The following is a 24,156-nucleotide window of genomic DNA, read 5'->3' as shown; positions in this document are numbered from 1 at the left end:
TTGGTATTTCTCAAATAAAAGATCAGTTTACAAAAATCAGAATTCCTCTGTACTCAAAATAATTAGCAAAGGGGTACCTGGGTGCTCAGTCAGTTGAGTGTCGGCTCACAATCTCACCATCATTTTATATTTTTGTCACAATCTCATGAGATTGAGCCCTGCATCGGGATCGGGCTCTGTGCTGACAGCGCTTGGGAGTCTCAATCAATCTCTCTCTCTCTCTCCCCCACCCCCCAGCCCTTCTCCCCTGCTCGTGTTGTTTCTCTCTCTCAAAAAAAAAAAAAAAAAAAAATCCTCTAGAAGAGATGAGATAATGATACAAGATACCATTCACAAGATAAAAACAAGTGTCTAGGATTTAACAATGGTCAAGATTTACATGGAGAACAGTTTACAGTATATGATGAAAAGACCTGAAAAACAGACCATGTTCAGACAGGGTGTAACATATTTCTAAATATGACGGTTCTCTGTAGATCGATCTATAAATTCTACGAAATGCCAGTCACAATCCTGTAGAATATTTTGAGAAATTTGACATCTATCTCTATCTCTGTCCATATCTATATGGAACTATCTGATATCTATCTATTTATATAGATACATAATAATAATCCATAATATATATATAATATAGATATATAATAACCTATAATATCTATAGATATATATACATATATGTACATTATCTATCTATCTATCTATCTATCTGTGGAACTTCTGATTCTGACACACTTGCTTTTATCACAGCACTCTGCTGCTGAAAACAACTGGAAAATTTGATTAAAATATACATGTATCTGCACGTGTAGAGCTGTAAAATCAGTAAGGCCTCAGGGGCATGATGAGTCCGAGAAGTAGGTCTGTGGACATATGAATCCCCAGCATTTAGCTCTACCTGCCCATTGGAGGCAGTTGTCTGGAGGCAGAGAAGCTGAAGAAAACTTCCAGAAACCTCACAGGTAGGGCAAACAGAAGTTGGAGATTAGGTCTCAGTAAAGAGGAGGACTCTGCTAATTTTCTAGGTATTTAATTGGGGCCCCTGAAGGGCTACGCCCCTTAGATGAAAGGACACACGGAAATAGGCCAGCCCTCCTAAGACGGAAACTCGGTTGTAATCAATCCCAGATGGCGTTACGGTGATCTGACCCTAGGGTAGAAAGAAAACATAACAGCGGTTTAAATTAAAACGAGATAGGTTTCGTAGCAACCACAGAAAACTGAAGAGAGGATTAGTGGACTGGAAACTAGGTCAGTGGAAAATATCTGGGCTGAAGTACGGAGAGAAAAAATGGACAGAAAATTAAAGCATAAATTAGGATTCCTGTTAGACACAGTGAAAAAATTAACATGTATGTATTTATAGTTCCAGAAGGAGATGAGAGAGAAAAAATGGGACAGAAACACTATCTGAAGAGATAATCTGTGAGAGCTTTTCAAAGCTATAACTCAGAACAGAGATCTACACATAGATTCAAGAGTTCCTGTGACTCCATGACGGGATAAATACTTCTCAGCACGTAACACACCCAGGCATATAATAGCAAAACTTCTGAAAACCACAGATGAAGAGAAGGTTTTATAACAGCTAGTGGAAAAAGGACATGCGAGTTCTGAAAAGCAGTTTGACAGCTTACAAGGGGAGTGATGGGAGTGGGAGGTAATGGGAAATGTTAAAACTGCTCAAAGAAGCAAACCTGTCAACCTGTGATTCTGTACCCAGCAAAAATATTTACTGTTGAATGAAAGCAAAACTAGAAAATGTTGACAGCAATCAAAGAAGACCTGGACAAATCAAAGATCCTGTACTCACAGGTTGGAAGACTTCATACCGTTGAGATGGCATTTCTCCCCAAACTGGTGTATAGCTTCAGTGTAATCCCTGTCAAAACCCAGGCTACCTTTTGGGTCGAAATTGACAGATTGATTTTATGGGGCGCCTGGGTGGCTGAGTTGGTTGAGCATCTGACTTCGGCTCAGGTAATGATCTCATGGTTTGTGAGTTTGAGCCCCGTATGAGGCTCGCTGCTGCCAGCTTGGAGCCTGTTTGGATCCTCTGTCCCCCTCTCTCTCTGTCCTTCCCCCCGTCACACGCTCTCTCAAAAATAAACCTTAAAAAAAAAAAAAGGAATTGACGGGCTGATTTTAAATTTATGTAGAAATGCATGGGGCCCGGTATAATCAATACGATTTTGGAAAGGAACAAAGTGGGAAGACTCACACTTCCTGATTTTAGTACTGGTAATCAAGGCAGTGTGTTCCTGGTTAAGGATCGCATATGGATCAATGGGATACAATTCCAAGTCCAGAAATAAACCTATACATCTATGGCAGTTGATTTCTTTCTTCCTTTCCTGTCTTGTCCTGTTCTTTCCTTTATTAGGTTATCTCTACCCCCAACATGGGGCTCGAACTCATGACTTCAAGATCACAGGTCACACACTCTATAGACTGAGCCAACCAGGTGCCCCTGGTCAGTTGATTTTTGACAAGGGTACCAAGAACATTCAAGGGTATAAAAAAATAGTCTTTTCAACAAATGGTGCAGGAGCAACTGGAGATCCACAAGCAGAAGAATGAGGTTGGACCCTGCCTTACACCATGTATAAAATTAACTCAAAATAGAGCAGAGACTTAGACGTAAGAGCTAAAACTCTGTAACTCTTAGAAGGAAACGTATGTATAAATTTTTGTGACCTTGGGTTGGGCAATGGTTTCCTAAGTATACACCAAGACCACAAGCACCAAAGAAAAAATAGAGAAGTTAGATTTCATCAAAAGTAAAGATTTTTGTGCTTCTAAAAAACGCCATTGGGAACGTGAAAAGAGTCCACAGAATGGGAGAAAATCTCATGCAGGTCTAGTATCCAGGAACATATAAAGAACATTTACAACTCAACAGTAAAAATGTAAATAACCTAACTAAAAATTGACAGATGATTCCAGTAGACATTTTTCCAAAGAAGATAAATGAATGACCAGTAAGTGCGTGAAAAGATGCCCGACATCATCAGTCATTTGGGAAACACGAGTCAAAACCACAATGAGATATCACTTCTGGCCCACCAACATGGGTGTAATGAAAGACCGTAAACAAGTGTGGTGAAGAGATGGAAAGATTGGAACTCTTGTACGTTGCTGGTGGGAATGTAGAATGTGTGCCTGCTTTAGAAAACACGCATTCAGGAGCACCTGGATGGCTCAGTCATTTAAGCGATGTGACTCTAGATTTCGGCTCAGGTCGTGATCCTCGTGGTTCATGAGTTCCAGCCCTGCATTGGGCTGTGTGCTGACAGCATGGAGGCCCTGCTTGGATTCTCTCTCTCCCTCTCTCTCTGCCCCTTCCCTGCTCACTGTCTCTCTCAATAAATAAACATTAAAAACTTAAACACCCATTCAATCCAACAGTTCTGTTTCTAGGTATACACCCACGAGGACGGAACACAGACACACCCACCTATGACAGCATGGAGCCTTAGAATAGCCCAGACATGGAATCCAATGTCTGTTAGCTGATGGGTGGATAAACAAATGTGGTATATCCATCCAATGGGATATTATCAGCCACGGGGAATGAATACTGATAACGGCTACAGTGGGGGTGAACTTTGAAATCATGCTGATGAAAATTAATCAGATGCAGACAACCACATATTGTATGATGTCATTTATATGAAATACCAGGAGCAAATCCATAGAGACTGAAAGTAGATCAGTGGCTGTCAGGGGCTTGATGGGAGAGGGTGTGGGGCATGCTTGCTTCTGGGTGGCGGGGGGGGGGGGGGGGGCGGGGTTTGTGGGGAGTGGTGAAAATATTTCTGGCATTAGATAGTGGTGATTGTACAGCTTTGTGATTATACTGAAAACCAGTGAATTGCACACTTTTCAAGTGTGTACATATGTGTATTGTACAGTATGTGAATTATGTCTCAATTTTTTTTTTTTTTTTTTAACGTTTATTTATTTTTGAGACAGAGAGAGACAGAGCATGAACGGGGGAGGGTCAGAGAGAGGGAGACACAGAATCTGAAACAGGCTCCAGGCTCTGAGCTGTCAGCACAGAGCCCGACGCGGGGCTTGAACTCACGGACCGAGAGATCATGACCTGAGCCGAAGTCGGCCGCTTAACCAACGGAGCCACCCAGGCGCCCCTGTCTCAATTTTTCTTAAATGAAGGCAAAATAAAGATGTTTTTAGACAAAGAGAAAACAGAAAATCTGTCCTCAGTAGACTTACACTAAAGAAGATGCTAAAGGGAATCTTTTTTTTTTTTTACATTTATTTTTGAGAAACAGAGTGAGACAAAGCATGAGTGGGGGAGGGGCAGAGAGAGGAGGAGACACAGAATCCGAAGCAGGCTCCAGGCTCTGAGCAAGAGGTCAGCACAGAGCGTGATGCAGGGCTCGAACCCACGAACTGTGAGATCATGACCTGAGCCGAAGTCCAACGCTTAACTGACTGAGCCACCCAGGTGCCCCAATACTAAGGGAATCTTAAGGTAGAAGGAAAATGATCCTAGAAAAAACAGGGAAATGTAGGACGGGATGGAGGAGCTTCAGAAAGGGTAAATGTGTCCTTTTGTTGACTGCATAAAACAGAATGATGCTCTGGGGGGCATACGGAAATGTACATTGAAGTTACATGACAGCGACAGCACAATGGGTAGGAGGTGGGAAATGGACTTAATGTGTTTTAAGACCTATTCATTGGGAGGTGGTAAGAATACTAATTTAAGTTGCTACTGTAAATTGTAATCTTCAGGGTGACCAAGGAAAGAAAAATATTATAGTGGCTCAGTCGGTTGAGCACCGACGTCAGCTCAGGTCATGATCTCCCAGCTCGTGAGTTCGAGCCCCACGTCGGGCTCTGTGCTGACAGCTCGGAACCTGGAGCCTGCTTCGGATTCTGTGTCTCCCTCTCTCTCTGTTCCTCCCCTGCTCTTACTCTCTCTGTCTCTCTCTCTCAAGAATAAAATAATGAAAACATTAAAACCTACATAAAGGATACAGGAACAGCTAAATGGAGGAGACGCACAGGGCCAGGTGTGGAGGAGGCATGTGCCACTCCCACGCGCTGTCCGAGTGCCACTCTCCCAGCACCTTGGCGTGTTCACCAACCTGGAAGCTCCCAGAACCCCGTCAGTTGGGGGGTGTTGTGGAGATTTTGTTACATGGCAGGATTGACTAAGTCATTGGCCGTTAACAGCTCACCCTGCAGCACCTGCCCCCTTCTCTGGAGGTTGGGGGTGGGGCTGAACCGTAAAAAGCTTTCCATCCCATTGTAGCTGGTCTTCCTGGCCACCTGCCAGGAAGCTCTCTTGGGACACCGGGACACCGGCCGCCAATCCGCTCGTTAACATACAGAAGACAGCCTTATCTCTCCACAGATTCCAGAGGTTTTAGGAACTGTGTGCCAGGAACTAAGGACAAAGACCGCACCCATTATAGCTTTGTATTGCCTAATAGCTTTTATGTATATAGAGCAAAAATGGACAGAAGTAAAAGGATACACATATGAATTTCCTAGTAGGGGATTTTTTTTTTTTTTAATGTTTATTTTTGAGAGGAGAGAGAGGGAGAGAGAGAGACAGAGAGAGACAGCGTGAGTGGGGGAGGGGCAGAGAGAGAGGGGACACAGAATCCGACGTCCCGACGCGGGGTTCAAACTTGCAAACCGCGAGATCTGACCTGAGCTAAAGTCGAAGCTTAAGCTGACACTCCCCGTAGTAGGAGATCTTAACACACCGTTTTCCTATCTGATGTTACAAGTTGACAACAGTCAGTAAGGAATAAGAGATGTGAACAACAAACTCAACTCGGTCGATGAAGAACACAGTATTCAGTAACTGATGAGTCGTCTTTTCCTGCCGGCACACGTGGGCATTTACTAGCGCGGAGAAACGCGGTTCGTGTTATTGTATGTGGACCTTATATTCCGTGGCCATTGTAAACCCACTTACTGGGTTTGGCTTCCTGTTTGATCCGCCTCTTGGGCCGCCCAGTCTCGGTTTCCCATCTCCTCCCGCCGTCCACTTCCCAGAGGGCCAATTCAGTCTCCGGAGTTTGGTGGAAACCTCTGGGTGCAAGCCGGCTGTGCTTGCTCGTCCTCCAGTGTCCTTAGATGTGCTCAGTCTTGAGGCCATGCCGCCTTCTTTCTCCCCATCTCTGAAATGTGTGAAAGGTGGTTTTCATACTTCGTCACATCTGGGATGTTCAGGAAGCTCATTCAAGTTATGTAACCTTCCACACCACCAGGACTAGAGGCGCCTCTTTTCCTATGTGAGTATTGGATGCAATTGTCTACTATTTTCATTGGGGTGATATTAAGCTTACAGGTTAATTAAAGGAGAACTGGGGCCTAATCTTCTTTGGGACTATAGTATGATTTATAATTTCAGAGAAGAAAGCCGGGTACTTTTTGTGAACTTCTTGTTCATCTCTTACGATGTTAATACTGGGTTTTGTTCCTTTGGTTCTCTTGGTGGGATATTTTCTGCTATTTCCTCTTCTTTTTTCTTGGAAAGTATGAAAGCTATTTATATATACTATTCATTCATACTACTTTTGTTACCAGCTCCCTGACCAAATCACCTTGTTTCTTATAGTTGCCTTTTCCTTTATCCTGTTGTTCCCTTTTATGTGTACAGTTACACCTTCCACCAGAAATGACAAAATTTGCAGTTACACCGACAGTTTCCACGTGAGCTCTCTTCACTCTGTAAGCGCCTTGATTTTGGTCTTTGACACTCTATGTAAGTGCTCGTAACTGCACATTAATTTTCTTCTGCAGGGAAGTTTGGGCCCTGTTTCTCCATTCTTGTCTGTCTGACCCCCATTTTACTCATCCTAGATCTTAGAAATTCTTTAAAATCTTTGATCGGCTGATGTTACTCTTACTTTCTAATGTTGCGGTTTTATGTCTTTAGACAGGTTATATTTGCTGTCATTTCGTGAGCTCGAGGGTGGGAACGAAATAAACGAGGATCCCTAGTTTCTCATCTTAGAAGTAGTATCGAAGTACTAACTTAAAAAGAAGACATTCATGGGGTGCCTGGTGGCTCAGTCGGTTAAGCACCGACTCTTGATTTCAGCTCAGGTCATGGTCTCACGGTTTGTAAGTTAGAGTCCTGAGTTGGGCTCTACGCTGACAGTGTGGAGCCTGCTTGGGATTCTCTCTCTCCTTCTCTCTGCCTCCCCCGACCCCCCCAATCAACAAACTTAAAAAAAAAAAAAAAAAAAGGAAGAAAGAAAGAAAGAAAACATGAACCAAAGTCTGGTGTTCCTGGCTCTTATTCTTGAATAATTGAATATTTCTTGGCTAGTCTTCATGGCTGGGGTTCTTTATACTACTCTTAAATGTTTCCAGTTTTTAAGAACCCCAAATCCTTCCCTGTTCCTGCTTCTCTGTATCATTCGTGAATGTCTCCAGTCCTTGTACTGTAGATCCTGGATGTGTTTGGTACTTTTTGATTTCTGGGCTGTAAGATAATTGCATCTGTATAAGGAGGTGAGTTTCCATTTCCTGTCTTCTCTTTGCCTCTGGGTTTTAACCAGTACATGGGAGCCATATCAGGTTCAAAGTAATCAGGATCCCCCCTTAAAAGGGATTAAGACGTGAACTTCGGGGCACCTGGGTGGCTCAGTCGGTTAAGCGTCCGACTTTGGCTCAGGTCATGATCTCGCAGTCTGTGAGTTCGATCCCCGCGTCAGGCTCTGTGCTGACCGCTCAGAGCCTGGAGCCTGTTTCAGATTCTGTGTCTCCCTCTCTCTCTGACCCTCCCCTGTTCATGCTGTCTCTCTCTGTCTCAAAAATAAATAAACGTTAAAAAAAAAAAAAAAAGATGTGAACTTGGAGCCAAACTAGAGACTTCCAGCTGCCTTCCCCCAAGTATAAGCCTTGATTCCCCACTCTGGATCCTAAAATAGACTCAAAGTTTGTGTGTCCAGGTGGTTGAACTGAGTGCACCTTACAAACTCATTTGCTAGTGGAACAGAGTGATGAGATACGGGCCTTCTGGCCGATTGCTAGAGAACAAGTCTTGAGTCGTAATCCACCTGAGTTGTGATTTGGACACAAGTGGAGGGGAATTAACTCACTTTTGTTTTTCAACACTTGCCTCTCAACTCTAAGAGAGACGATAGAGCCTTTCTTGCTTTTGGGGTAGAAAGCATTCCATTTCCATTCACTCTTACTCGAGCCCTCGGAAGAAAAAGGTAGCAGGATAAATTTTACAGGAAAAGGAAGTGGAGCAGAGTGATTGCCGATGCACTCGTCTCTTTTGGTACACTTTTCTCCAGATGCTTTGAAATGACTAATGCATTATATTCAAGGCTAACTTAAATGGGTATTGTGTTTTCAGAGAAAACAGAGGTCCTCCCTGTCGAACAGAACACATTTCCTTTTTTTTTTTTTTTAAAGTTTATTTATTTTTGAGACAGAGAGAGACAGAATGAACGGGGTAGGGTCAGAGAGAGAGGGAGACACAGAATCTGAAGCAGGCTCCAGGCTCTGAGCCATCAGCACAGAGCCCGACGCGGGGCTCGAACTCACGGACCGCGAGATCGTGACCTGAGCCGAAGTCGGACGCTCAACCGACTGAGCCACCCAGGCGCCCCCACATTTCCTTTTTTTAACATTTATTTATTTTCAAGAGACAGAGTACAAGTGGGGGAGGGGCAGAGAGAGAGGGAGACACAGAATCCGAAACCAGCTCCAGCCTCTGAGCTGTCAGCACAGAGTCCAACGCGGGGCTCGAACTCACAAACCACGAGATCATGACTTGAGCTGAAGTCAGGTGCTGAACTTTCTTCTTCCTGTGCCTCATGTTTGTCTTCTCTGGCCAGCCACAGGTGAGGGCAGAGGTTGAACTTTATTCATCATCCTAAGTACTTAGCACAGTTCTTTTGAATATGATAATTTTCCTAATTAGATTAAAAGCAGGAAAATGAAGTTCTTGCTTCTTTCATGCTTCTCTGTTTTGACTAGTGAAAATAATACTTACTAAACATGTACTGCCGTCTAAATACATTCCATGCCCTTGGTTGCGGTCACTGTCTGATCAGCAAGAGGGAAAGGCGTGTGGCATTGAGATCTACTTCTAAAATTTTCAGGCATTTCTTTCTAATGTTATTTCTGTTCATGGGTAGTAAAATTGGGATGGTTTTGTCAACCTTAATATCTCACTGGCTCTTCTTACCAAATATCGTAAGTCTTCTCCCCGTATGTTGAAACACTTCTTTGCAAACCTCATTTCTAATGGCTCCATAGAAAGTCCATTATGTGGGTGTTGTTCTGTAAGTTACTTAATAACGTCAGGCTAGAATGTGTGTTCTGCGAGTGTCCGGATTTTTTCCCGGTCAGTTCACTTCAATACTACAGCACTTACTACACTGTCTGGTACATCATGGGCACTCGATACGTATTTGTGAAATGAACGGATGAATATTTAGGCGGTGCTGTTTTTCCTGTGTTATGAATTATACTCTCTAAAGTGTATTTGCACATAGTACTTCACTGCATTTCAAATGGTTTTTCTCAGTAATTTGTTCTAGAATAAATTTCTAGAACAGGATCTTGCTGGTTGAAAGGGTATGGGCAAAGTTATATGATTTCAGAGTAGTTTTCTCTATGAAATGATGTTATCTGTGGCTTTCTATTTTTTTATACTTTGGTTTTGTAAGTTCTGTTAGGGTTAAAAGTTTTTTTTTTCTTTCATTTTGTTGAAGTTCATTTCTTTTAATTCAGGGAGCAAGTAGGGGTTTTGTGACTGGGATACAGAGTTGGTGGTGTTGCAGGCTGAGGATCGGACGGTCCCTTGAACGTGAGTGGGTGTGCGTGCTAAGGAGCGCTACTCTGTAGGAATGGGAGAGTATCAAAGGGTAGTAAGCAGAGTAGTGAGAGTCAGAACAGTAAAAAGGATACTCCTGGTGGTAGTGTGGAGGAACGATTGGAGAGAGGAGAGACCAGAGACACGGAGATCTGGATTTCTCACTCTCTGGTCCCACATCTAATTAATCACCAACTTTTATGCCCTCAGTCTTCCTTGAATTTCTTCCTCTCTTCCCCCAGTTGGGTCCTCAGTGTCTTTAACCTCAGCCACCGCTGTAACCTTGTTTCTCTCCCTGCCTCAGAACCATTCTCCATTGAGCTGTGAACGTGATCAAGCTAAACCCAGCTCTTGAAGAATCGTTCTCTATTATTCATACTTTAAGGCTCTAGCTCAGCAACACAGCATGCGAGCTCTTCCCTTATTTGGACCCCTCAGCCTCGTTTCTTGCTCCTCCCTGCTAGGAGGAAAGTCTTTCCTAGGAAAGAAAAGGGCTTCTTATCCTCAAACGTCTCACCTCTGTCCCCCACACGGATTATTTCTGGCTTTGTGCCTTGCTCATCTGTACCCGCTTCACAAAAGCCCCTCTCTTCAATCAGGCCCCCTCGGTCCCCTTTTTCTGGGGTGCCTTGTGTAAGACTCAGGTGTCTGTCACCTCTTCCAACAAACTTTAACATATATATTCACATATTGCCTCCCTTCCCCACTCTTCACCTTCTGGGTCAGGCATCCGTCTTCTGGACTTTTATGTAGGACCTTGTTTTTACCTTTTCCAGGTTGTGCTGTGATTGTCTGGTTAGGTATGTCTCCCACATTGAACTGTGAAGGCAAGAGCTCTTTTTATTTATGTTTGTATTCTCAGCAGTAAACATAATGTCTGGCATATAGTCAGGTGGTCAAAAAGGATCTGATTTATGATATTCTAGATGAAATAATGAGGCGGAGGGGTGTGAGCCAGGCCAGTGGTAATGGGAGAGAAAGGTGGGTGGGAGAGACAGATTGGAAGGAAGTCACTTGGATGGCAGAGACCAGTTACAGGTGGAAGCCATGGGTGATTGTGCGGGGGGGGGGGGGGGGGCGGTGTGCACCTTAGTAAATGAGCTTGGTATACAGGTTTTTGACTTGTTAAATTTCAGATATTTGTTGGACATTTAGAGATGACGAGTAGGCATATAGAAATACGCTGTAGATATTAGATCAGGATTTAAGAGACATGAGCATACAGGTGTCAGCTGGGGCATTTGGAATAGATACCCAAATCAGGAAGGGGAGGGGATTTAAAAAGGTGGAGTAGGGATCCTGGGGGAACATTGACTGAGTAAAAGAAAAAGTAGGAGAGTGTACCGATGGCCGACAGTGATGAAGAAAGGTTGAAACGGATGAGAATTGAGAACAATGTTTTGTTTTGTTTTGTTTTTAATTTTTTTTTTCAACGTTTATTTATTTTTGGGACAGACAGAGACAGAGCATGAACGGGGGAGGGGCAGAGAGAGAGGGAGACACAGAATCGGAAACAGGCTCCAGGCTCTGAGCCATCAGCCCAGAGCCTGACGCGGTGCTCGAACTCACGGACCGCGAGATCGTGACCTGGCTGAAGTCGGACGCTTAACCGACTGCGCCACCCAGGCGCCCCGAGAACAATGTTTTTTATTTGCAAAGTAGAAGATCATTATTGATCTTTGAGAGAATAATTTTGCTCCAGTGGGGTGAAACAGAAACTAGATTGAAATTAGTGATTGAAAGAGGCTGAGAAGCAAGTAAACGGTGAGTGAAGAAGCAAGCACATACTCCTCTTTAAAAATGTGCTTTGTGGGGACATGGTGTCTCCTGGAAAAGGGATGTGCCGCCAGGTCCTTGAGGGGAGGGTAGTTTGGCGATAATTTTTTGTTTCATTTTCTTGGTTTGGGATGGGAGAAGGTCTTGGAGAAGTTTATCAATTGATACTCAGGAAGCAGAAGAAAGGGGGCTGGAAGTCCAGAAGGAAATCTTTACTGGAACAAGGTTAAGAAGGAAGAGAGGGCCTGGGACCAAGACCGCAGATGGTACCGTCAGCCTCGAGAGGGTTCTTCCCTGGGCGAAAGGAAGAGGAGTCAGGACTCGTGGAAATGCACACACGTGTAAAGACGGCGTGAGGGGATGTGAAGGATCTGTGCTCTGTGAGGCAGGCCACCAGGTCACGAACTGTGGGGTGAAGGGTAGGTCACGGCCCAGTGGGCTGGGCGGTGGGGGCAGCCCCGGGGTCCTGGAGAAGGTTGGGAAAGGGCAGAGAAGTGACGGTGGGGCTGCAGGTGGGTTTCAGGGCCCAGTTGAGGTTGAGCTATGGGAAAACAGAAAGCAATCATAAAAATACTTTAATAGTAGGTTTTTCCCCAAAAAATGGCTGCAAAAGGGACGGCACTAGAGACTGACTGACACGTACCCCCTGGATGGAGTGAGGCAGATCGCTAAGGACGGCCGTATTTGCTCTGCAGGTCTGGCGGAGTGCAGGACCGCTTGGGCGGTCAGGGGCCCAGGAGCTAGTCGTGCCTGGGCGGCCACCCCTGGTGCCGTGGAGACCTCCGGAGTCAGCCCCCGGTGCTCAGTGCACCACTGACGAGATCGAGGGTCCGTGTGAGAGGGGGCCTTTGGCTTTTCCCTTCTTGTTTGCTGTATTCTTGCCCCTGTGAATATCAGTTAAAATATGTAAGATAAAAGCAACAGACTGCAGGTAATGGACTCTCTTTGAAGACAGTGAATTTTGCATAGAACAGTGGTATTGGCTGGGTTATGAGCTCTTACTGCAGAGTTACTCATGCCTGATTAGAAGAGCTCTGCTGGCCCCACACAGCCCGTATCTATCAGCTGATCCAGGGTGAAAGGACCCTAAAGAGAGAGCCGTTTCCTCCACGGTGTCTTGTCTTCCATCGGGAACTTGTACAGAGGTCTGTCCGGGCCTCCGGCTCACCGGCGGGATCTCCGATGGGAGCGGCGTTTCTATCAATTACGCTTCTCCTTAAAAAAATGAAACTCTGAGAACAAAAGCCTAAGTTCTGTAACGCCTTCAAGAAATGCATAAATCGCGGGAAACCGTCCAGGGGCAAGAGAGACTCGAACGTCAGCCGCTCTGCCAGTTCCGAGCCTTCTGTCTGCGACTCCGCCGTTGTCCGTCAGTCACTGCTTGACTTAACGCTGGGTTTTCGTTTCTGCTTTCAGGAAAACCTTTAACTTACGCCCTGGGCGTTGCCCGTCCCAGTTTCCTGGTGGCTCACCGCTTCTGCCTGCGCCAGCCTTGCTCCGGCAGCTTCAAGGCTGGTGAAAGCTTGCCGCTTTGGCCCGCTACCCCCGCTTCAGGTGTCAACAGCTTCTAATTAGCTCGCTTCCTCTGCCGACTGTCACTAGGCCCTCGCGTGTCTGCACACCTAGTCCCGGGGCCGAAAGGACTGAGCTACTCCTCCTTCCTTAAAAATCCTTGTGGCCCGGCTCTCGGGGATTCACGGGAGAGTGAGGGAGGTTGGAAGTCCACCGCATGATTCCCTGTCGACAGCCTCTGCGTATACAGGGCTGGTCTGGGGTCCGCAGGGGCACGGCGGCGTGGGCGTACCGCCTCGTTAGAGCCTGGGTCCGTTCTGATTTTTAAATATTCCGACTATGGCTACCGTGTATATGAATTGTGTCTCCATGGAGAGCATACCTCTGGCTGTTAGGAAACCCTAGGTTGCCTGTCAGAGAGACTTAGTTTTGGGGGTTTTTTCCAGTGAATATTTTGAACACCAACTGGTCACTAACAGAACAGTATAAGAAACAAATACAGTGTCTTCCACACGTATTAACAGCGATCACCATTAACAAGTCGGTAGGCATCAGGGTTATGGGCGTGGGGCATGGGAGGACGTCTTCAGGGCCGTGGAACGGCTCAGTACCTCTAGTCTAGAGAGCACTGCCTTTGTGATCAGGCAGCGAGCACGGTCGGACCCTGCCGTCCAGCGGTGTAGGCCCTGAGGTCGTACCTGAAATGTGCGCGGCCCGGTGTCAGGCACAGAGGACGCTTGCCCTAAATAAGAGTGGTTTTATTATTTTGTCATCATTATTAATGATGAATGATGATGGACGCTGTACATTGGAGATGATAAGGAGACGGAGGCTTGAGGCAGTAAATAGTGAACAGTAGCCACAGGCAGGAGATGAAGGGCAGGCTATGAAGTCAAGACTTGGGAGGCCCTGCGTTTTGCCCCGAGAGCAGCGGGGGCCGGAGTGGCCTCCCACACAAGCGATCTCAGGGACACCATTGCCTCTCTGACCGCAGTGCCCTGTTTGGGTTGGCGTGTTAGTGTCAGTTTAGCAGTGTGCTTGAAGCCACTAATATTGATGCCCGGTAACTTTCCTCGTACAAGTTCCCACTCAGATGACAAACACTCATCGTTTATCCATCTGGCACTTAACCAGGTACCTGTTGATTCCCAAGCACCGGGCATATGCCAGTGAACAGAGGAGAAAGAGTGACCTCTGCCATCATAGAACTTGCATTCTAGTGAGGAAGGCAAGTGGTAAAATACAGAAGAATATGCAGTTTGTCAAATAAGAGTGAAGGGTAAAGGGAAGCAAGAGATGATCTAGAAAGAGTGACAGGGCAGCGACCGTTCAGGAAGGGATGCTTGTCAATTCAGTTTGAGGGAGCAGCCCATGTCACTTTATGGGAGAGACTGCCTGAGACCCAGGGAATGAGGTCAGATGCCCTGGGTTGGGACTGGGCCAGGCGACCAGAATGTCTGGAGCAGAGTGAACCAGGGAGGGCGTGTGAGATGTGGGAGGTGGGAAGACGAGAATGTGTTGGCCTGAGGAGTTATGGCAGGTTGACGGTTACTTGGAGGGAGATGGGAAACCGTTGGGGGTCTTGGAGCAGAGGAGTGTCCCGATCTCAGCCACATTGACGCAGGATCACTCTGACTGCTGGGCTGGGAAGACACCGTGGGGGTCAAGGGCAGAAGCGGAGAGGCCGGGTAGGACCGTCCGGGCAAGATGTGACGGCAGGTTGAACGGAATGGGCCGGAGGAGGTGTGGTGAACCCTGGATTTACTGAGTGTAGACTAGATCTGAGCCCCGCAGGGAAACTGGTGCTTGGCATATTGAAATTGTGTTTAGTATAGAGAGAGAAATCCCGTGTTGCGTGTTGCGGCTATGAGTGCAGAGACTTAAGCTGTGTTTAAGAGCTCATTCGTTTATGTATATTTGTCACTTGGTGATTTTTTTCTGTAGTGTTTGCAGCTTTTCTAACAGTGGAGTGCTTTAAATATGAAGCCTTTGAAGAGACATCTTTGGTGTTTTTAAAAACTACATGTTCTGTGTTAAATTTATCATCTTCTAGGCCATACTAAATATAGTTTTTATTTATTTAGAAAAAAATTTTTTAAACGTTTATTCATTTTTGAGAGACAGAGCATGAGTGGGGGGAGGGGCAGAGAGAGGGAGACACAGAATCCGAAGCAGGCTCCAGGCTCTGAGCCGTCAGCACAGAGCCCGACGCGGGGCTCGAACCCACCGACCACGAGATCATGACCTGAACTGAAGTCAGATGCTTAACCGACGGAGCCACCCAGGCGCCCCTGTTTATATTTTCAGTTGAGGCTATTTCTAGCTCTATTTCTGTGTGCCACCACAGATACAAAATTATTAGTAGCTGAAGAGGCTGGAGTTTCTTATTTCATAGTTAACGTAAATAAGTTGGGATGTGTAATTGGGGTCGAGCAGACGACGGTGAAGGCATTGGGCCGGGCTGTGCTTTGTGCGGTGCCTGACAGGATAACGGCTGGCGCTTGTTGAACACTGAGTTGAAAGCAGTTTGCGCTTGTGTTATTTTCATCTTTACCGCAGTTCTGAAAGGTGAGTACCCTTCGTACGTTGTACGTTAGTGCATTAGCTGTTACACGGATGAGAAAAGTGAAGTTCTGAAAGGTTATGCGCCCAGAGTTACACAGCTGATGACAGAGCCAGGCCTCCAGCCCAGTGGTCTGCCCGCAGAGTGCGTCACGGCCGCCCTGAGCAGCCACCCGAGATGCTAGCTCCAGTGCCTGGTGGTCAGTGAATGCTAATTCCCCGCACAGCTCTGTGACCCACAGGCGGTGTTGGGCCCAGTGTTTTTTGGATTTGAGGACAATAATTCAGTGCTTCTGCTCTGTTTCACCTGGGAGCCGGTTGGGGTTTGGACCAGCACCTCAAAAGCAGGGGCTTTCGTGTGTCTCCAGTGGAGCATGCTTGTCTTTATACTGAATGGGATCAAAGAACCAAAACCCCAAAACCTATAATCAGCCTGATGTCAGAACCTGCTGCCGGATGGCTTGTGAAAGTCTTTTGGCTTTAGAACTGCAGGTAGGGGGTTGTGGACCAGCATCAGACTCTTAGGGGAGTAGCTGGCATTTAGAACATGCTCGGATACTACAGCGATTTCTCTTCCCAGTGTTCACCAGAAACTTCTGTGCTCAAACACAGACCTGGTGAGACGCACGGAGCTAGGCAATCTGAGGAGGGGGAATCTTAAGTCTTTCTTTCCCTGATCAGAATAAGGACAGCTTAAGTGATAGGCAGGGTCCCTTCCCTGTCCTGAACAGAAGTGTGTCGAACTCAGCGCTCCCGTCTTTCTGTCTGCACTCCCAGCACATAATTTGAATCTACCGAGCAGCTAAACTTGTTTCCAGCCTTTCAGAGGTTTGGGTGAAACAATATTTCATGTTTCTCCTTGCTCTTTATTTATAGTGTCCTTTATCCGCCCCCCCCCCCATCTTTGTTGAGATATTATTGACATATAACATTGTGTACGTTTCAGGTGTACTAAGTAATGATTCAATACTTGTATGTATTGCAAACTGATTACCACAGGATGGTTAATATCTCCTCCCATAATTACCTTTTGTTTTCTTGCCGTGAGAACATTTAAGATCTTTTAACAATTTTCAAGTGTGTAGCACAATACTGTTAACTGTAGTCACCATGCTGTACGTCACGTGCCCAGAACGTATTCATCTTACAACTGGAACTTTGTACCCTTGGACCAACACCTCCCCACCCCTAGCACCTGGCAACCCTCCTTCTCTTCTCTGTTTTCATGAGTGTGACTTTTCTTAGATTCCACATATAAATGAGATCACACGGTATTTGTTTTTCTGTGTCTGGCTTAGTTCACTTAGCATAATGCCCTCCAGGTTCATGGTTCGTCCGAGTTGTCATAGAAGCAGGATTTCCGTCTTTTTTGTGGTTGAATAATATCCCATTGTATGTGTGTGCCACATTTTCTTCGTCTGTTCATCTGGCAGTGGACGTTTAGATTGTTGCTGGGCCATGGACAGCCCCCTTTCTTTAAGCATGAACCCACTGGGAGAACAGTTTCACTGACCCGTCATTTCCGCAGATATGACCAGAAATGACTAAAGACTAAAGTGCTTGCATTTGAAGTTGAGATATTCCTCTTCTTTCCTACCATTTTAACGGATGAAAAACTCTAATCACAAGATACCGTAACCATTTACGACAATTACCAAGAAACGTTCTAGTTTGCATTGTGTAATGGCATCATACAGTGATTTTGGTTCTATGGTCATGTTACTTTTATTGCAATCTAATCCAAATACAGATTTATGAAGTGCTCCCAATATGTACATTTGCTGTTGAGATTTTAAAATTTTGACACTTGAGTTTAAACCTATTCACTATCCTTGGAAACATCCCTTTGAACTAGTTGGAAGAGGTGCTGCATATAGTTTGTTTTCTACTTCTGCCTATCAGGGTAGCGTTTATCTTCCTCTTCCCAGCCCCCAGTGACTGGAAGCCACCTAGGTCTCCACTTCTGTAGTTCAGGCTGAGCCCTAGCGCACCCCCAGGAAGCTGGAAGGGCCCTTTGAAATTATCTGGTCAAAGGGAAGCAGAGAGGCAGAAACAGAAAGGTAATCAGTTTGTTGAGGCTTATTTATTTTTATTTGACAGCTTTTCGGTCCGTAACTAAAATACAAAAAAATACAAAAATGTTTGTTCCTTTTATGGTTGGAAAGGAACGTGTGAAGTCTACAATTTGTAGAGCTGTTAGCCTTAATTGATCTTTAGGGGTGTGTGTGTGTGTGTGTGTGTGTGTGTGTGTGTGTGTGTGTGACAGACAGACAGACAGACAGACAGGGGCGGGGGTAAGAGTATGTGGTGTGAAAAATAATCTCATTTGCAGTTTACTTTATATTAATTGATTCCCACAAAACAGACTTGTGTTGGCAACACGATTCCGTGCAGCATCATGTTGGAATCTGGCATGTGGTATTTAACAAGCTCTAGTCATTCCAATGTTGTACATTTTGGTCAATTTCCTAGTGATAGTAGATGCTGAGTTAAAATTCTAGAGCAGAAAACTGGAAAAGGAGGATACAGTAAACAATTAGTTGATATGGTGTTAAAAAATAACATTTGTTTGGCACATGTTGACTAATGTAACTTTTTCAACTGACAATATGTTTGATTTAGGATCTTAGATTACGAACTGCATGGAAGTCATTGATAATTTTGGCATTTACTTTTTTACAGAGAGGAAAAAGGAAAACGGGTAACTGAAAAAAGTTGTATTTGTCATATTTTAAAAGTTGTCTTTCCTTTTCTAGGTTGCTGTAGTGAAACTAAAAAATGCAGATAAGGTATTTGCCATGAAAATATTGAATAAATGGGAAATGCTGAAAAGAGCTGAGGTAAGATTCTCATTATTGGGATGTTTAAATAATGTTTTAGAAATGATTTTAGAGACCTATAAAATTACAGAGACCAATAGATCTTTAAATCATTCAGTAACATTGTATCTGTAGTAACATTATTTTTAAGATAACAAATTCAGCAATTTACCGTTGTGATATAGTGATGATAAAAGTTATAATTCGTATAATTTCATATCTCTGAAAGCCAAATGGAAACCCTGTAATGTGGTGCTTAAATATTCATGTGAAAAGGGTGTTTGGAAACCTGTTTAAAACTTTTATGGGAAGAAATAATGATTGATTTCCAGCTTGATGTAACTTGTTTATATTCTGTATCTATCTGTGTTCTGCTCAAAGCAGAGGTCAGCCCGAGCTTTGAGTGTGCCCTCTGAGACTTCTCGTTACTACCGATTACACAGTTAAATTTGTGTTTTTACGTGATTAGAGGACGGTAGTAAAATCTGCTCTTGCAGCAGCTGCTGATGTTTCTGTGTTGGTCCTAGACACGAAGGAGAGATCGGCCGGAGTGAGGTTACAAATGTCTCATTGCTGGTGCGGTATGGTCAGAACTGACGTTACACATAAATTTGGGGTGGGGTTCTGGAGGTGTCCTGCCGTGTTCGATCCTGGGTGGGGGGCTGGGTGGGGGGCCTCAGGGAAGCAGAACTTACTGGTGTGCAAGTATTTCAGTATTTGAACCTGTAGGAGGATCATACTGCCGAGCAGGCTGAATATTAGTTCTGGAGGTTAGAGTTCTCTAACGAGAAACAGCGCTTAGAAATCTTCACCTACCAGGGGTGCCTGGGCGGCTCAGTCGGTTAAGCGTCCAACTTCCGCTCAGGTCATGATCTCATGGTCTGTGGGTTTGAGCCCCACGTCGGGCTCTGTGCTGACAGCTCAGAGCCTGGAGCCTGCTTCCGATTCTGTGTCTCCCTCTCTCTCTGCCCCTCCCCCACTCATGTTCTGTCTTGCTCTCAAAAACAAATAAAACAAAAAAAAAAGAAAAGAAAAGGAATCTTTACCGACCAGTACTTGAAGCAACCTGGAAAGCACCAAGCATACGGAGAAAAGCAAAAAAGGTTCCCTTGGTGGTAGATGGGACAGTAGTGAAATACTTTGTCAGTTGTTTCCTTTGGGAAGTTTGAGAAATGTAACAAAACACGGAGAAGCAGCTAACAGTCACTTATATTCCACTACCTGGAATTAATCACTAACGTTCCGGGGAAGTTGTTGCTTTCAGTCTTATTTTCTATGTGTGTCCTGGGGGGGGGGGGGACACACACACAAACTACAGAAGCAAAATACAGATACATTATTTGTAAAACAAACACTAGCGCATTACAGATGGAGCTGAAGTCTTCTTTGACCACGCCCCACCCCACGCAGCCCCTCTCCCCGGGACAGTAACCGTTGAGAAAAGCATCTGGTGACATTTGTGTCTCTTTCTGGCGTATGCGCCAGTGTCCGTTACATTCAGTAACTTCGGTCTTTACTTTGGAATCTCCCTAACACCGAGTTGCCTTACTGTCGCTGGTTGGACTTTCCAGGTGGTGAACACGGAGATTGAATTAGGGCATTCTTCTGAGATGGGGACCGATGGGAGTGAAAGGGGGTGAAATGTTTTCGGGGAGAAGTCAGGCTGTCTGTGGAGCCCCACGTGAGGCCAGAGGGCTGGCCTTTTCGTACCTGCCGTATTCGGTCATCAACTACAGGCCATCCCGGGAAGGACGTGGCCTCCAGACGGTAGAGTTTCTGCAGCCAAAGTTGCTGGCGGCATTGCCAGCGGCTGGCGCTACAGGTCTTACTACTAAGAAACAGTAAATAAGCGTGTTCTAATTGTTTCGAGGAAATCATTTATAGTCAGTTTAGTGTTTTGGCGTTGGAGTTGTGAAAAACGGAGTTAAAGTCTGAACTCTTTTCTTTGAAGTTGGTGTGCCGGGGAGGAAGGTCACTGGGTTGCCTTTGATCCACCTTTGACTGAAAGAAGTGGCCCAAATGGAAGATAAAACAAGGAATAATTGGGAAGTAAATATAATTTTGTTGAATTAAGAAACGTTATGGGGCGCCTGGGTGGCTCAGTCGGTTGAGCGTCCGACTTCGGCTCAGGTCATGGTCTCGCCGTCTGTGAGTTCGAGCCCCATATTGGGCTCTGTGCTGACGGCTCAGAGCCTGGAGCCTGCTTCCGATTCTGTGTCTCCCTCTCTCTCTGCCCCTTCCCTGCTCATGCTCTGTCTCTCTCTGTCTCAAAAATAAATAAAAACATTGAGAAAAAATTAAAAAAAAAAAAAAGAAACGTTAGTATATTTTCTTCCTGGGGCAAGATGGAATAAATGTATTTCTTCCTATCCCTCCCCTTAAGTACAGTCTTCAAGGCCTTGGACGTTATATATAAAACAAATACAAGAAGACACTGGAAGGCAGAGAGAAGGAGGTGGACCGTGGGGCCTGAGGAACAGCACTTACTCTGGGAAGTCAGTATTACTCGGATAGGAAAGCCAGACAGGGACTATACAAAGAAATTAAAGACCAAAATGCCTCATGAACATAGATAAAAATGTCTTTAGCAAAATGTCAGCAAATAGAATTCAGCTATATCTAAAAAGACTTGTGCATATACCAATGATGGGTGGGTTTTACTTCAAGGATACAAGGCAGATTCAGTATTCTAAAGGAACTATTTGAAACTTGCATTAAAGAAATTCTACATTGAAATTTTTAAAAAAATTTTTTATTAAATTTTTTTTTTTTAACATTTATTTATTTTTGAGAGACAGAGACAGAACATGAGCAGGGGAGGGGCAGAGAGCGAGGGAGACACAGAATCCAAAGCAGACTCCAGGCTCCGAGCTGTCTGCACAGAGCCTGACGCGGAGCTCGAACTCATGAACCGTGAGATCATGACCTGAGCCAAAAGTCAGATGCTTAACTGACTGAGACACCCAGGCACCCCTACGCTGAAATTTTTAAAGAGAGATTCATTTTGAACTAGAGTGGAATTGTATTTCTGTGCTTGAATTATCAAGTCCTTTTTTAAACAAATGTTAAAAAAAAAACCCGCTGCTCTGACCATGACCTCTCCATCTTTGGGAAACTGGGCCACTCATGATGCTTGATAATTTACAGTTGAGCAGCAACGTGTCTTGATTCTTAACCTGTGCATTGTTGATGTTTCAGACCAGTTTTTCAGGGGCGCCTGGGTGGCTCAGTAGTTGAGTGTCCGACTCTTGATTTCGGCTCAGGTCATGCATGATTCCAGGGTCGTGGGATTGAGCCCCACATCGGGCTCCGTGCCAAGCAAGGAGCCTGCTTAAGATTTTCTCTCTCCCTCTGCCTCTGTCCCTGCTCGCATGCCTGCTCGCTGTCTGAAATGAAATGAAGTGAAGTGAAACAAAATAAGTTTTCGAAGATTTATCTCCAACCTACTGGCTGTATTTATTTCCATTTAAGGTGCATAACAAATATGTAATTAGTGGGACATGCATTATTTGAAGGTCGTAGGACACCCTCTCTCTCTCTGGGCAGCTGCATAATTGCTAACGTCTTATGTTCAGAGATCGCTGTCCCTGCTCATTCATCATCTACAGACTTTGTCAACAGTCCCTGAACTTCTTCCAATATGTTCTGTAAATGTTACCTTCTCTTCACAGTTATTCAGTGCTTTATAGGAGGTGTCCTCACTCATTTCACTGGAAGGTGTGAAATAGTTGACAGAAATGCTCTCCATTGGAGTTAGTCCTTTCCAGGGTTTTGTCGTCTTGCTGATTACAGAAGATGATAATGATCTCTGTGTCACAGAGGAATACTGTATCTTGGTTGAACGGTGATGGTACCGGTTTATGCCACTTGCCTTATTGTTTTTGTTACTGTTGTTATTCCTTTATTATTTTCATAACGACTGGTGCCAGTAATAGTGATATTCATGAATTGAGGCCATTGGATTTGATCTGCCTTATTTCCTGATCTGCCACCTACATTAAAAAAAAAGTAAGCATGACAGAAAAGTAAAGAAGTAAAAAGTAAAGTAAAGAAGTAAAAAAAGTAAGAAGTAAAAATATGAAAGGTCCCTTTCCTTCTTCCAGTATCTAATCTTTCTATTCAAAGTAAACCATTATTAAGAGTTTCATATTTGTCCTTAATGGAAAGTTTTATTATAATGGACTCATACTAAAAGACTGATTTTTCACATTGCTTTTATCATTTAATAATACATATGTTGGATTTTTCTATTTCCATATTTATACATTTATCTCAGCCTGTTAAATCGTCTCATTATACTAAATGGATATATTTTTTAGTAGTTTGATTGTTTTTTTTTAAACATTGATGGCCGGGGCACCTGGGTGGCTCACTTGGTTGGGCGTCCAACTTTGGCTTAGGTCATGACCTCATGGTTTGTGATTTCGAGCCCCGCGTCGGGCTCTGTGCTGACAGCTCGGAGCCCGGAGCCTGCTTCCGATTCTGTGTCTCCCTTTTTCTCTCTCCCCTCCCCTGCTCATGCTCTGTCTCTCTCTTCTCAAAAATAAATAAAAACATTAAAAAAAAAAAAACAAACATTGATGGCCATTTAGATTATGTCCACATTTTACTATCTTTTTACTCTCTTGAACTGTGCTGTAGTCAAAATCTTTATACGTATACCTTGGAATAGCGAGTTTAATCAAAGTGTGAATTCTCAGTAAGGTGGAATCAAATTATCAACACATTCAGTCATTTCAGCACATCTGACTACGTGCGGCTGGCAGAGAGAAGATTCAGAATGTGAGAAGACAGCGCATCAGAGCGACTCACCACACCTCAGAAGCACGTGTGGCGTAAATAAGAATGAGACGGGATCAGATGCTCATGGTCTGCCACGCTGCTGTTGGCTTCTGTGGTGCTTTAGTTTGTGTACTGAGGTTGTGAAGGGATTCAAGGATCGTTTTTACATGGCGGGATTTTCATGTTGTGCAGACTAACATTTATCCACTCCTCAGATTAAACTCCTCGGTAGCGGATCCCCACCTATTTATGCACGTGGAGTCCTTGTTAGAACTTCACGAAGCCTGAGGTAATGCATGCATCATGGTTTGGCTAATATGGGTTGAGAACAGGGCTTCTCCGCAGTGACTGCGACATTGGGACCGGATAATTCCTTGGGGCATAAGCTGTCCTGTGCATTGTAGGATACATAGCAGCATCCCCGGCCTCTTCCCGTGTGATTGTCCTAACCACCCCCACCCCAGTTGTGACAACTGAGGACAATGTGACCTACTGGGGCAAAAAAGGAGACTGTGTTCTACATCTAAACTCAGTATCTGAGGCATTAATAGGACTAGTTTAATACCTAAATACTTACGGATAAAATCATATGGTGTCTGAGGTTTGCTTCAAAAAACGCTGTGTGTGTGTGTGTGTGTGTGTGTGTGTGTGTGTGTGTGTACATGTGCACACACATGCATTTCCATGGAGGGAGGGTGGTGACAAGGGTGAGGGGGTAAAAGGGTATGGATGGAACAATGACATAGTTGCTGACATTGGTTGATGAGTACATTGTGGGGAAGAGGTGGTTTTACTCTCTTCTCTTGTATGTGTTTGAAGTTCTGGGTCGTCGTTTATTTTATATTTTTAAAAATTGTTTTTTCATGGAACAGTTCAGAA

The 24,156-nt window shown here is 44.7% G+C and overlaps 1 protein-coding gene across 9 annotated transcripts in view; it reads left to right on the top strand.

The window, feature by feature from the left end:
* Positions 1 to 24,156, top strand: part of CDC42BPA (CDC42 binding protein kinase alpha) — a 317,618-nt gene that overhangs the window by 82,978 nt on the left and 210,484 nt on the right. For all 9 annotated transcript variants that reach the window (XM_030301801.1, XM_030301804.1, XM_030301802.1 and 6 more), the window contains exon 3: positions 18,433 to 18,516. In XM_030301801.1, coding sequence (XP_030157661.1) covers positions 18,433 to 18,516 — 84 coding nt within the window. The remainder of the gene's footprint in view (positions 1 to 18,432; positions 18,517 to 24,156) is intronic.

The sequence above is a fragment of the Lynx canadensis genome, chromosome F1 (genome assembly GCF_007474595.2).
Source record: "Lynx canadensis isolate LIC74 chromosome F1, mLynCan4.pri.v2, whole genome shotgun sequence".
Classification (NCBI taxonomy): Eukaryota; Metazoa; Chordata; class Mammalia; order Carnivora; family Felidae; genus Lynx; species Lynx canadensis.
Note: the sequence above shows the minus strand (reverse complement) of the source record. Positions and strands in the feature narration are given on the sequence as shown.